This window comes from Hylobates moloch, unplaced genomic scaffold, assembly GCF_009828535.3.
Source record: "Hylobates moloch isolate HMO894 unplaced genomic scaffold, HMol_V3 SCAFFOLD_1, whole genome shotgun sequence".
NCBI lineage: Eukaryota > Metazoa > Chordata > Mammalia > Primates > Hylobatidae > Hylobates > Hylobates moloch.
This window is the reverse complement of record NW_026652276.1, coordinates 30,346,507-30,360,663: the sequence shown is the minus strand read 5'-3', so window position 1 is coordinate 30,360,663 and position 14,157 is coordinate 30,346,507. Positions and strand designations below refer to the sequence as shown.

Genomic DNA, 14,157 nt, shown 5'->3' with positions numbered 1-14,157 from the left:
GCAAAGTTGCATGACACACAGAATAATAATTAAGTTTCCTTCAGGACAAGAAAAAATAAGAACGGCACCGTTGGAAATATTATATGCTCTAGTCCCCAAGGTAGGCAGGTGTGCTAGACAGATATCAAAAATTGCTCCCAGGATTACAGCCACTGAAATATACACATACCTTTCCCACTTATTTAAATTCTAACCCAGGTGCTGATGTGAAAGGATTTTGCAGATGTAATTAAGGTCCCAAATTTCTTGACCTGAAGATAGAAAGACGATCAGCAAGGGCCTGACTTAATTCCATGAGCCTTCAAATCTGGGTCTATTGGTCACAGAGACAAAATCTAGGAGATTCAAAGAATAAGACGGATCTGAAGCACTGTTGCTGGGTTTCGAAGATGGTGGGGGTGGGGTGGGAAGGGCTGGTTCATGACAAGGATTACACATGGCTGCAAGGAGCCGAATGTGGTCCTGGCTAAGAATCAGCAATAACTTGGGAACCTCAGTTCTACAACTTCAAGGAACTTGGTTCTGCCAACAACCTGAATGAACTTGGTAGTGGACTCCAAGCTCTAGATGAGAACACAGGTCAGACAGCCCCTTGATTTCAGCCTGGTGAGAAGATAAGGAAAAAACCCAGCTATGCCATGCCTGTAATTTTACCTGTGGAACTGTGTTTTGTTTTGTTTGTTTATTATACTTTAAGTTCTGTTTTATTTTACTGTAAGCCACTCAGTGAGTTTGAGTATAATATTAACATTTTAGGGTCTCTAGAAGCTTTGGTAGCAATGTCTGAGCATTTTGCTATCAATGTAAAAGCCACTTTTGCAACTTTGTGATACTAAATACTTCTGTTAAAGTAACCACTTTAACTGTATGAATACTAATTAACAACTGAGCTGAGACGTTTTGCTCTTCCCTTATAATTCTGTGATAACCTTGGTATTTTATGGGTACTGGGAAGTTGGGACAAAAATCATGTGGAAAAGAAGAGATTCACACACTCTCCTTCACCTCTTCAAACTCTCTTTAATTCAAAAGTAAATTTAATATATAGAACTTAGTGGACTGAGGATAGACTTATAATAAAGGTCTGTGTGCTTTTATTTATTGGACTTAAGGATCATAATACAACTGCCACTCATCTAAGGTAACCATCTATGGATGATTTTGACCGTTTGATTTCGACATGAGTTATGAACTTAAGTTCCTTGGGGGCAAAACAAACAAGGAAAAAAATGTGCCAATTGTGAATGTGGCGCCAAGAATATCATATCATCTCTCTCATATATCACACATGGGTCACACTGCTAAAGGATTAAACTGTTATGTGACCTCTTACTTAATAACCACTATACCATAAAGTAAAAGTATGACACAGGCATTAAAATGTGACAAGAATATAAAATGTTTCAAATAGCTGCCCAAAGGAGATTTAGATAGTTAACCTGAGTCAAATGACTTTATTTTATATTGTGAAGCACCTAGAATAACTGAATTGGAGCAAGTAGCTAGATAAAAATGCTTGATATCTAGCTGTTTTAATGACTTCACAAATTTGAAAAGAGTTTTAGTCAGTTAACACGTGGACTGCTAACTAACATAAAGAAATGTTTTGCCAATAGAAACTTGAGTTATTGAGATTAACAAATTTCAGCCCTAATAGAATAGGAGACTGAGATTAAAAGAAATAAACCAACGAACCAACCAACCAACCAACCTTTGGATATATATTTGAAAAAGAATCTAAAATGGATTAGAATCAAATATTCTATTCCATCAGAATCTATATGAAAATAGCATGTATGCAAACTAAAATAAATAATATACAGAAAAGAATGAAAAAAATCTTGCTAAACATATTTTTTATAGGATTCTTGATGGAAAAGGAAAACCACCAAAGGCAAACACTATTTTTAAGGCACTTAATTCAGATAAGGGAAGTAGGGAGAGGTTCTAAAATATCAAGTATTATTTTCATTATAAGCAGCATATTCTAGGAGACTAAAGGTAAAAAAGAAATTCTATTCTATCTAATCCAATCTTCCTGAAAGAAATTCCAGCAGCAGCCTATAATATAAACAGAGTGTGGAAACCAACTCATAAATTGTAGGCTTGGGAAAGAATAACGTTGCTTAGAAAATGGAAGTTGATCAAGACTGGAAACATTTCACCTGCTTTCATTTAAATCTTCTCCCACCGCCCCCGCCCCCCCAACACCCACCAGGCTAGTTTAGGAAACAGAATACAGTATAATGGGGTGGAGGGAATATGAACACTAAATATTTTGAAATGGCCACATTGACATGCTCAATGTAATTTTCTGTGACTAAAAATAAACTAGGCATTTGGATAATCCGCCAGTTAAAAGATGGTTTAAGAAACTCAAAACAATTATTTTCTTTTTTGGGGGGGTTTGAGGGGGACACTGCCTCACTCTATCGCCCAGGCTGGAGTGTAGTGACACGACCTCGGCTCACTGTAACCTCTGCCTCCCAGGTTCAAGAGATTCTCCTGCCTCAGCCTCCTGAGTAGCTGGGACTACAGGCATGTTCCACCACGCCCGGCTAATTTTTTGTATTTTTAGTGGAGGTGGGGTTTCACCGTGTTAGCCAGGCTTGTCTCGTTCTCCTGACCTTGTGATCTGCCCGCCTCGGCCTCCCAAAGTGCTGGGATTACAGGTATGAGCCACCGTGCCCTGCCCAAAACAATTATTTTCATTTGTAGTTTTTGTCCTCCTATTATGTAAGATTCACTTCAATCAATTGACAGATGCTTTGAAAAACTGTGATGACGTTTAAAAATATTACTAAATTACTGCTCTGCTTTCAGTGAAATACACACCCACCTCATCTCAGAGAGGCAAGCATTTGTTGCAATACCGAAGACCTGAAAAAGCAGACACTTGTTACTTTCACATCTTACCCAATCTGCATCAAAATGTTCCATGATCATACACACTTTTGCAAAGCATCCAGGCTAAAGCCTTCGCGTACATTTCAAACTTTCTTATAAACATTCCCTCACAAGTCAATTGATTCTGACAAGTCAATGCAAGTGAAGAATGGAGTCACACTACATTATATTTAAGTTCTAAATAGGCGTTAATTAAAGATATCTAGAGTTTCCTAAAAGGAACAATTAACTATTGTTATGAATTATTTTAAATTATTGTACTTAGAAGTTTGGTATAACATTGAAATGCTTAAAACCTGAGTAATTTTGATATATCAATCCTGTAGTCACTAACCTACTGGATTAACACCTTTTTGACATGTAAATTAGTAACTTTATGAGGCTTTCAAAGTGATTATTATGCCAACATTTCTACTGGAGCAGTAAGTACCACCAATAAACATATGCTGTCTGCTGGCTATTGTGCATTATTTAATCTTCACACCAATCTTAAGGGTTATAAACATTCTCAGTTTCAAAATGACCATTATAATTCCCATTTTACAGATAAAAACCATGATAGAGCCAATGTTTGAACCTAGACATTCAAGAACCCCTGCTTTTTACCTATATTGTGGGCTACAGGTGATTCTTCTGAAAAATGATGGGCTGTACTTTCTGTATCATCTATAAACAGTGACTGGCCATGGTCACCTATTTATGATAAGGCTAATCTGCACTAGGTGTTTTAGTCTGAGATTACTGGAATCTCAGAGTGAATATGTCCTGGAAACCGAAGTAGGCAAGAGGATTGAGAATTCCAATCATGCTTTTGTTTAAAGTTTGAAAATATTAAATCTATAACAAGATACACTATGATTTTGAGTTAACCTCAATTACAAGCATTAAGGACTATAAGTGATCTATCGACGTGCTTTTAACCTTTTCTCTGCCTCTACATATCAGCCAATGACCTACCATAATTAGTATCAGTGGTCAACATTGTAATTGAGATTCTCAAGGTGAAGAGAGAGAAATGCTCTCTCTTCCTTCAAGGAGCCCATCAAAAGGGCTTTAGGCACACATCAAAGCTCCCGGTGTGACTTTAGAGACCTCTCTCCTCCCCCTGGGAAGCATGTTCTCTCACCCTCAAGGTTTGAGAATTTTTTATATATAGAAAGATAACAAGTAATAACACTTATTGAGTGATTTCTAAGCCAGGCACTGTTCTAAGGACACATTCAATCTTACAATTTATGAACTATATTAGTATTCTCATTTTATGCATGAAGAAAGTGAGGCTCAGATAATTTAAGGAACTTACCCACAGTCACACATCTAAAAACGGTAGAGCCTGGCTCTGAACTCAGAAAATCTGACTCTAAAGACAGAACACTTAACCACTGTACTATATTACCCCTAACTAGTCCACTGGAATAACTACATAATTATAAGAAAATCATCAAAGCAAATGTGAAAACTGTTCAAGCTGATAATGCAGTTGCTCTGCCAAGGTCTCAAGAAGGAAAATTTCTTTCTTAAATATAGGAACAATTTAAGATGAACGTTGGCTTATAAAACTATACTTTAGGCCTTCAGCACTCTCTCCCTCTCTCTAATTTTTTCATAATTTTACCTTGCTCTAAATAACTATACTAACTAGTCTTGATTGTGCCCAAGTGTCACAGTGCCACTGTTGTAGAAATCAATTTACTCTAGCACATGTTTCGCTTTCTTTTTAGAATTTAATTTTTCTATTCATTAAAAATGATATATTAAGATGACATATTTATTTCAAAAACATGTAAAGGCAATAACATACGAATGAAGAAATTATGACTAAATTCAGTGACACAGATTTGAATCTCATAAATACAATAGTTCACAAAAGAAGCCAGATGCATAGAATACAAACTGTATGACTAAATTTATATAAAGTGAAAAACCAGGCAATCTGACCTATGGTATTACAATTCAGGACAGTGGCTACCCTTGGAATGAGGTACAAGGTAGCTTCTAGGGCTCTGTTGCCATCTTGTTTCTTGATCTGGTTAATGGCTACACAAATGTTTCATTTTTGGAAATTCACTGAGCTTTACAATTATGTTTTTTGTACTTTTACACTATGTACACTTCAATACAAGGGTTTACGTTAAAAGGCAATACTTCATCCAAAATTCCCATTTTGTTAACTTTAGTACTACTTTCTCTCTCCTAAAAGGATGTAATTAATTTGTTTCATAAATAAAGCTAACAATATCTCTACATAAGATGGTAATGTTATATAGGAAATGTTTTATGAGATATTTTAAAAGTCAGTTTTATTGAGGTATAATTTATATACAGTAAAATGTACAGCTCTACAATTTTTGATAAGCACATGCTTTTGTACAACCATCACCATGATCAAGATAGAAGAATAGTTCCATTATCTCCTCAAATTATCTCCTTCCCTTTTCCAGTCAACCTTATCCCCCGGTCTCCAGTTCTTGGCAACACTTCTGTCCTGATAATTTCACCTTTTCCAGAATGCCATGTGAATGGAATCACACAGTATGTACTTTTTAAGTCTGGCTTCTTTCACTTAGTGTAATATATTTGAGATCCATCCATGTTGTTGGGTGTATCAGCAACTTGTTCCTTTTTATTCTATTGCTCAGTAGTGTTACAATATATAGATATGCCACAACTGAAGAACATTTGAGTAGTTTCCAGTTTCGGGTGATTATGAAAAAGCCACTACAAACATTAGTATATAGGTTTTTGTGTGGGAATGAGTCTTATGTTTTGTTTTTAAATTCCAAGTTATACTTTTACCTGCACAAAATATTTTCTATATTGCCTTTATGTTAATTCTTATACCTAGAGAATATGCCAACCAGTTAAAAATAATATAAAATCAGAAATTGAATTAAATTAAATAATAAATAGATAGATCAGCTTTTGCAAATTCCTTCCTTATAAATATTTTTGTAATCATCTATTGAATTAAGAGCAAAAATATTCTATTAAAGGTATATATTAATAACTCAGAATCCTGTTTAGACAACACAAATTAAAAATCGAGGCTGGGCACGGTGGCTCACGCTTGTAATCCCAGTACTTTCGGAGGCCAAGGCAGGCAGACTGTCTGAGGTCAGGAGTTCGAGACCAGCCTGGCCAAGATGGTGAAAACCCATCTCTACTAAAAATACAAAAATTAGCCAGGCATGGTGGTGGGCACCTGTAATCCCAGCTACTCGGTGGGGCTGAGGCAGGAGAATCACTTGAACCTGGGAGGTGGAGGTTGCAGTGAGCCAAGATCATGCCATTGCACTCCAGCCTGGGCAACAGAGTGAGACTCAGTCTCAAAAAAAAAAAAAAAAAAAAAAAAAAAAAAAAAAAAAAAAAAAAAAATCGATGGTGTTACTAACTGAGACTCTTGTATCACAATGAATGAAGGAAAAAGAAGTAAGAAAGTTGGCTTGAGAAGGAAAGTGTTTTATGCCTCTTTCAAAACTTCCTAATTTGATATATTATGAGTTATAAGATATTATAAATTTAACCCAACTGGTTAGTACTTTTTGTTCATGACAACTAGGAAAGGATTTGAGCGACAAAATGGAAACATGGTAGATGTTACCTAGCATGTTGTGGTAAAGTGGAATGGCCCGTCCATGGGTAGTAAATGCAGTCATGACTAGTGGGACCGTTACACCTGCAGGCAATTACAAAACAGAAAACATCATTCTCCATCCACAGTGACATGCACACACATGCACCAGTGCTCACACATGGAGCCTCGGAGGAAGAACATGGGAAGCAAGCACACCAAGTACCTATCCATCAGGCCGATGCAGTCTTCAATACTTGAGCCTATGCACCTGCAGAAAATGCAAATTTAAAAAAATACAAGGGGAAAAATATTAGTCATTTAAAAAATCAGTAAAATAAATATTGATTGTCTCGAATTCTTATAATTATTAGACTATTTTGGAACACAATGAATTTCAAGCCAGGAAGATTTTTGCTTGATGAATACACAGAAATGAATTGCCATTATCAACCAAGTGGAATGCAAAGAAATGCCCAAAGTTAAAGGAAATTTTACATTGGTTCTGTGAATAACTTCCAAATGCACAGCTCACTTCTAATACTTTCAACTGATATGCATCATACATGATTACATGTCTCAACAAATAAGTTGATATTTCAATGACTATAATTGTTTTCTTGTGTATGGTTTCTTCTTAAAGGCCTTAAGTTTAAATTAAAAAAAATAAGAAAACCATGAGCAATTCAATATAATATAATAACCTGATGCTCAATGCTCATTAAAGATTGATTTTGGCAGAAAATGAGTCAACATGCTTTAATGCTACTCTCATGGATACTTTACATAATCACATTATTCTGATTCTTGGTTGTGCCTGTCTTTAAAAGATACTTATCTTAAACATGAATTTATTTTAAAAGAAAATTAACTGGTTTCACCATACTGCAGTTTATCTTGACCCTCTCTTTTAAAATAGCAATGCCATAACAGGCAAACAAAAACATAATAATGAATGTTTTAACTACCATAATAATGAACCCAAACTACCATAATAATGAACTCAAACAATAATAGATAAATAAATACTATGTAAGGAAATGAATTACCTTTAAGACCCAGGTAAGTAAAGAATACACTGAGACTAACATTTAAATGGAATTACATAAGTACACAGAATTCTAATGTGCAGTCCCTAGAATTTCATTTTGAACCAATATAGAAGTATTATTTCTTTCATCTTCCAATATATTTGAACTCTTTTTCTTTTCCTTTTCTCCCATCAAAGACATATATCTCCAGAACACTATCAAGATCCTTTTTATAGTTATGATTTATAGAAGTGCCTTATTTCGCTGGTAATAAAGATTACATATATTTCCAAACTTTTAATTTTCAAATTTGTAAAAGAAGCTGAAGATAGGATCATCATATAATGATGTAAAAAGGTGCCAATGTATGAGGCCAGTCTACCCATTATATATTTAAATAAGTCTAAACATTGGTGAACTAATACAATATCCCTAGAATACCAATTAAGTCACTTATCGCTCTGTCTCATAAACATTTGTTATAACATTCCTGCTAGCTGAAAAGTTGATTTTTGTTTTTGTTCGGAGTAGCGCAGACAAATTTTAACCTATAGAAATCGAGAGAATACACCTATATGAAAAGTCTTTTAAAAAGCAACTAAAAAGGAAAAAAACTAGAGTACATAGCATTAAATTGGTATTATATACAATCTATAGTCAAAATCATTTCTAAAAATGGAAAATTACTAAAAAAGCCTCCAATTTGTCTTATATAATTTTCTTTTCATTATATTCCAAATAACTTGTTTTTTTTCTAAGTTCCTGCTCCATCTTCTTGAAAATGATTTTATACCATATTATCATTTTGTAAAATTAAAAGTCTGCTTATTAGTTCCAAGTGAGAATCTAAAAAGCTACGGCTAGTTTGCAATCCATCTTTATAATAACCCTTGAAAGATTAAAAAAAAAATTCAAAACTAAAATTTAACTTGAGGGAAAAGTGTGAATATGAAAGATACTCATTCATTAAAAAAAGCCCTGTGTTACATGTCTACTAAGTGTTCCTAGTATTTCTAAGAGCTAGAGGGAGAAAAAAAGATGAATTAGACATTTTTCTATTCTCAATGAGCTACGAATTTAATGAAGGAGACAGATGCATAAACAGATGTGTATTGAATAATGAGATAAATGTAATAAGAAACATGAAAAAGTGGTTCAGGGTAGTGTGGAGGGTGGACACCTAGAACCACCCTAGAAGGGCATGATAACCCTCTTGGGGGAGGTAAGAAGCTGAAATTTAGAGTGCTGCGAGCTGGGGTTGGGGTGGCGGTGGTTTCTGCAGGAGCAAAAGCACAGACCTGAAGAAATGTATTGTATATGCAAAACAACTACAAATAATTCTTAGTAGCTGGGGAGCAAAATATGAGGCAATAGGAAGAGGGGAAAAAAGAAGTTAGAACATTAGGTGGGAACCAGATTTTGAGAAATATTTGCTTAGTAACAATCAACAGAAAATCACTGTAGGGCTTTAAAGAAGTAGTGAAGTTGCTAGATTAGTATTTTCAGTAACTCTCCTTGCCCTGTGGACACTAGTCAGCTGGCAGCCAGGCCAACTCATTTGGCACAAAGACTACTTTAGTCCATGTAAGAGATGATGGACTAAACTAGGGAAATGGTAACTGTGATGGAGGCAGAAGGACAGATTCAAGAAATACCTCAAAAGATAGGGGGAATAAAAAAGAGCAGTTGATTCCTGATTTCATGAAAGTGAAATATCAAAGGAGTTAAAGAAGACTTACATTTCTAGCTTTGCTAATAGTGGTACCATCATTGAGAGAATCCAAGAAGATGAATATGTTTCTTCCTGTATGTGTTAGGGGATGAGGAGTTGATAATTTCAGTTTTGTGTATCTAGAATTTAGTATGGCTGTCCTACATCTAGGTAGAAATGTTTATCAGCAGTTGGAAAGATGAGTGGCTAAGGGGGAAAGAAGGCATGAGTATAATGATCAATCTTGAAATAGCATGTAGGAGAAAGTTGGAACCATGTAAGTGAATAGATGGCTAAAGAAGATATAAAAAATGAGAAAAGCAGAGGCTGAAGATGGAAACCCAAGGAACCCCAACAGTATATGACATAAGATGAGTTCTTTGTGCCAGAAGTGTGGGAAAATATAACTGAGTAAAACCAATTAACTGTAGTCTCATGGAAGTCAAATCAGAAAAGAACTTCAAGAAAGAAGGAGTGATCATCAGTGTGAAAGGCAGAGAAGTCTGGTAAAATAACTCTTAAGATAATTTTACTTGTCATTGTCATGGTCACTAGAATTTAGGTTTTTGTGAGTTGAGAAGCAAATTGGAGACAGAAAAATAGAGGCAGGGGGAAATGGCAGGGAGGGACTGAGGGAGCAGGATGCAGGGTCAAGAAAAGTTGTTGAGGGGATTGTGTAGGATATTTGAGATTCAAACCAATTTTTAAACTGAGAATGAAAGAAAAAAATGAAAGACAAAGAAAAATAAGAGTATGACTGAAGTGGCACCATTCTTTCTAAATACAAGCCACTGAAAACTAAAATATGTATATTGTTTTTCAACTCTTTGTATTTTCTGTAAGCAACTAATTACTACGTGCAATTTGCATCCATTCAGCAAGATCATAGAACAACAGAAACACTAAACTTTTGAAGAGCCAAAATCACAAATAAGTAACTGAATCAAAATCTAGAATAATAGAATTATAAAAAAATAGTGTTTCAAAGTAGAATACTTACAGAAAATTAGAAAAATAAAACACAACATGTCTAATTAACAAATTCCAAAAGAATATCTAAAGTTCTGAATATTAAACTGTTTAACCTTTGTTAGTACATAATGACTTGTAAGTTCCTTGATGTACTCATTTAACCAACATAGTTTAGATATTTTGATAAAATCTTTAAATTTTGAAATAAAAATGAAGGAAATTTTAAAAATTTTCCATTAAAAGATTATAGACAAAACTTCCACAAGCAGCCCATCTTTCCTTCTCTTGATGAATAAAAATTATTTCATTATATCAGTTTAAGAATATTTTAAAAACGAATAAAAAGATTAAGGTACATGTGGCATTTAATAATATAAAATCATTATTCTAATATCAACAAAAACATGCAATGAGATTTTTAAAAAGATGCTCCATAAAATATCCATTTCATTCCAAGTCTAAAATGCAGGTTTGGTTTGATACAAAACCAAAGTTAAACTGACATTAAATGAGCACATACTCAAGTTATATTAGTGAGGAAAAAATCATCTTTGCCCTCACCGCAATTTAATTAGATTAGTTAAGTTTATAAATCTTTAAAAAAATTCTATCTTGCTAATTTCAAATCTGAACATCATTCCTAAGTTGTAAATTCTTGCTCATCTTTCAAAATACTGTGGAGAAGGGTCTGGTCTCAAACAGAGGATATAAATTAAATAATATAAATTTACTGGGCTGTGAGTTCATTGAGGTCAGAAGCTGTGTCTTGTTCATTTCTGAATTTTCCTATCACTGTATGTGATGCAGAGCAGATATCCAATATAACAAAGTTGAAGAGTGAATAAACTAAGAAAAGGTTGTTAAAATAAAAATTCTCTAGTCAAGGTAAGAAGAGACACACTTGTTGTTTCCATGGATATTAGTGAGAATCTTCTGATAAGGACTAAATAGATGACCTATTTTAAAAGTGTCTAGAGAGCCTGTTAGAGCCATTATATTTAATGTACTTTTAGAGTGGTAAAAGTGCTTTTAAAGTATGACACAGATAACTTTATTTTCAGAAAAATCATTAAACAGTATTCAAAGTAAGTACTTTAATTCTAAAAAATGTGATTTGAAAGACTATTTTCATTAATCTGGTTCTTGAATTATCTGACATCATATAGGCATATAAAAGAAAAGCTGTTTTCCAAAGTAGAACTGGCCTGGTGAGCTCACACTTACTGATAGGTCGATTATTACGTGTGTTTAGGAATAAAAATAGTCACTTGCTCCATCTTCCTCACTGCCCCTGTGGTTTTCCTAGGAAAATATCGTATCTCTGTATGGTCAATTTGGAAAGAAGGGACTGACTGCACAGAACACCTTTTTGCTTCAGTAAAATATCTCAAAGCACAATGTTGCACTGCAATAGAGTATATATGAGGATTTAGGAATTCAGGAATCACATCCTTCGGAAATTCCTGGGACTAGAATACTCTGGGACTAGAACCACAGCATTTTTATGAAGTGAGTGAATCTGGACAATATAGAAGGTATTTTAAAAACAGGATGGCAGAAAGCTAAATGAAAACAGAGACAAAAATCTTTCAGGATTAAGTCAGTCATTAGAGAATGCATTTACCTTGGAAGATGCCAGGGAGTACAATATTCAAATTCTGTCTCAACTTAATTCTGCAGCTGCAAATTGCTAAAGGCATCTTTTTTTCTGTTCACTTGGAGTTCCCAAATGCTCTGGTGAGATTTCTTCCCCATTACACCTTCATCCTTCCTTTTGACTGAGATCCAGATTTTGTTGCTACCATAAACTAATCTCTTTTCATTGCCTCATATTTCTACTCCCCCCCACTATATATGTTTTTTATTATTATTATATAATAATGATTTAAAAGGGCAGAGAGGAAGACACACCAGCCATGCATCCAGACTATGGCTCTGTGATCTCACTTTCATTTCCCTAATGGCCGCATCGTAATTAGATTTGCAAAAACAGCAAAAGGTCTCATTTTGAATGGCAACAGCTGTTGACATCAACATTATATTGAATAATTTACTGGTTTAATTTTAGCTGCAAAACAATAAAATTCTCTTGTGGATGATTTTAGCAGGCGAAGTTTTCTCTTTCTGTTGTTGACTCTTTCTTCTGCTCCGGCAGAACCAGTTGTGTTTTTTTTGTGACTCTTAACTCAAGTGTGCCAAAAACTCACAAGGGGAGCAGTTTATTACCTCTAGTTTCCTTGAAGCAAAGTGTCTGTGTGACTATTTCAGTACCCTAAATGTATCTGTGCTTATATGTCAACTAGTGAATTGGCAATTACCACTTCCAAGGTGAATTTGAATTTGAATGGCAGAATATTACTTTACCTTTTGAGGATCTGCCACTTCACAGAGTGAGTTAAGCTTATTTCTTGACCTGCAGGAAATTGTAGCAACATCTGCAAATTGATGTTTTCTTGGCAAGAAATGATGTCGCTTACTTAACTTCAGTATCCCCTAACAGCTATCCCTTAATCTGGCAGAAAATCTCTTTATGGAATCTCACACTTTCCTGCCAGGTATAAAGTACCCAAGCTGATTCTCAACTACAAATGTGTGTGTGTGTGTGTGTGTCTGTGTGTGTGTGTTTATATGTGTACGTGCACATGCCCATAGGCATTCACAATGGAGAAAAGGCTTTATGGAGAGTAGGAGGATGGCGAATGTAACACTGCTTTCAATTACAAATTATTCACCTTCCGGAGGAATGAAAAGGAAAAATCTTTGCTAAAATAGATTTGTTATCTCTTAAGAAATAGTTGTTGGAATTTGTTAGATGAATGACATTATTTGTTTTACAGTTCAGTGCTTTTCTTCTTTCTTTAATGTGTCTTTGTTATTCAACTGTTATCAATATCAAAGGTAATCTAATTATTATTCATTGCACAATGTATTCTTTTGAAAAACAGAAAAAAAATTTACCAAGCTTCAGATTGCCCTATATCAGTCAAAGAAATTCAAGGCTAAAGGATTACCTGTAACAAGGTTACTTTCACAAAATGTACTTGTTATTTTTTAAATATATGTATCACCAGGTTCTCTTTTTCCCTGCCATTGTTACCTTTGTTCATACTTTTTTGAAGGAGTAATTTAAGGTAGTATTTATCAAATAGAAATATCCTCACCTTAAGCTTATTGTGACAACAAGAAACAGAAATAGAAAACTTCTGTTAAAGATTTGATAAACACAAACCTCAAAAGCATGATTACTGTCCTATGTTTTCTGAGATCTTGAATCTCCAATATAATTGGGAAGAATTTCTAAACTGCATCCAAAGTATACCTGACACTAGCTAGCTTCATGAAGGTGTTAATAGAATGGTTATAGGTAAAAGCTAAGCAGAAATATTTAAGGGTGTACAAAGTTGATTCCTTAAATCATTCTCTTAGTATTTCTCTTAAAATCAGCATTTGAAATATAAGGATTAGTAGAGTTCTACGAGAATGGTATACATTTCAGAGATGGTACCAGTGATAAAGCTACATGTGGATAACACATACCAGGTGAGCCCTTGGCCAGCAAGGACGCTTACCCTTGGGTGCAGTTTGGATGGCATGGGTGGCACTCTCGATCTGGATCAGCATACTTGAAAATGAAACTGTTTGCCCCCTGTAAGCCATCTGGACATTTTTCCACACAGTTTGGGCCATCTTTAAAATGAGAGCACTTTGTACAGTTGTCAGGACCCTGAAATGTGAAAAAGAAAAAAAAAGAAGAAAGAAAAGTGGTGTCATTTCCTCTGGAATGTATTCATGTGGTTTAGTTACTGAGACTTCAGTAGGTGGCAAATCTTCCTCTAAGAGAACTGGAGAACGTTTTCAGCAGTACAAATGTGGATGTAATTTTTGTAGTACAAACAGTGCAAAGAAGATCCATCAAGTTCAGTTTTGATATCCTGTATGTGTGAAAACACTATAATAATACATTT

The 14,157-nt window shown here is 34.6% G+C and overlaps 1 protein-coding gene across 7 annotated transcripts in view; it reads right to left on the bottom strand.

The window, feature by feature from the left end:
- Positions 1-14,157, bottom strand: part of ERBB4 (erb-b2 receptor tyrosine kinase 4) — a 1,173,590-nt gene that overhangs the window by 276,959 nt on the left and 882,474 nt on the right. For 5 of the 7 annotated variants that reach the window (XM_058438803.1, XM_032754659.2, XM_058438812.1 and 2 more), the window contains 2 exons: positions 13,762-13,916; positions 6,509-6,583 (listed from right to left, as the gene is read on the bottom strand). In XM_058438803.1, the coding sequence (XP_058294786.1) occupies positions 6,509-6,583; positions 13,762-13,916 (230 nt within the window). Of the gene's footprint in view, positions 1-6,508; positions 6,584-6,704; positions 6,750-13,761; positions 13,917-14,157 lie in introns of all 7 variants that reach the window. The other 2 variants (XM_058438808.1, XM_032754658.2) reach the window with 1 other exon arrangement.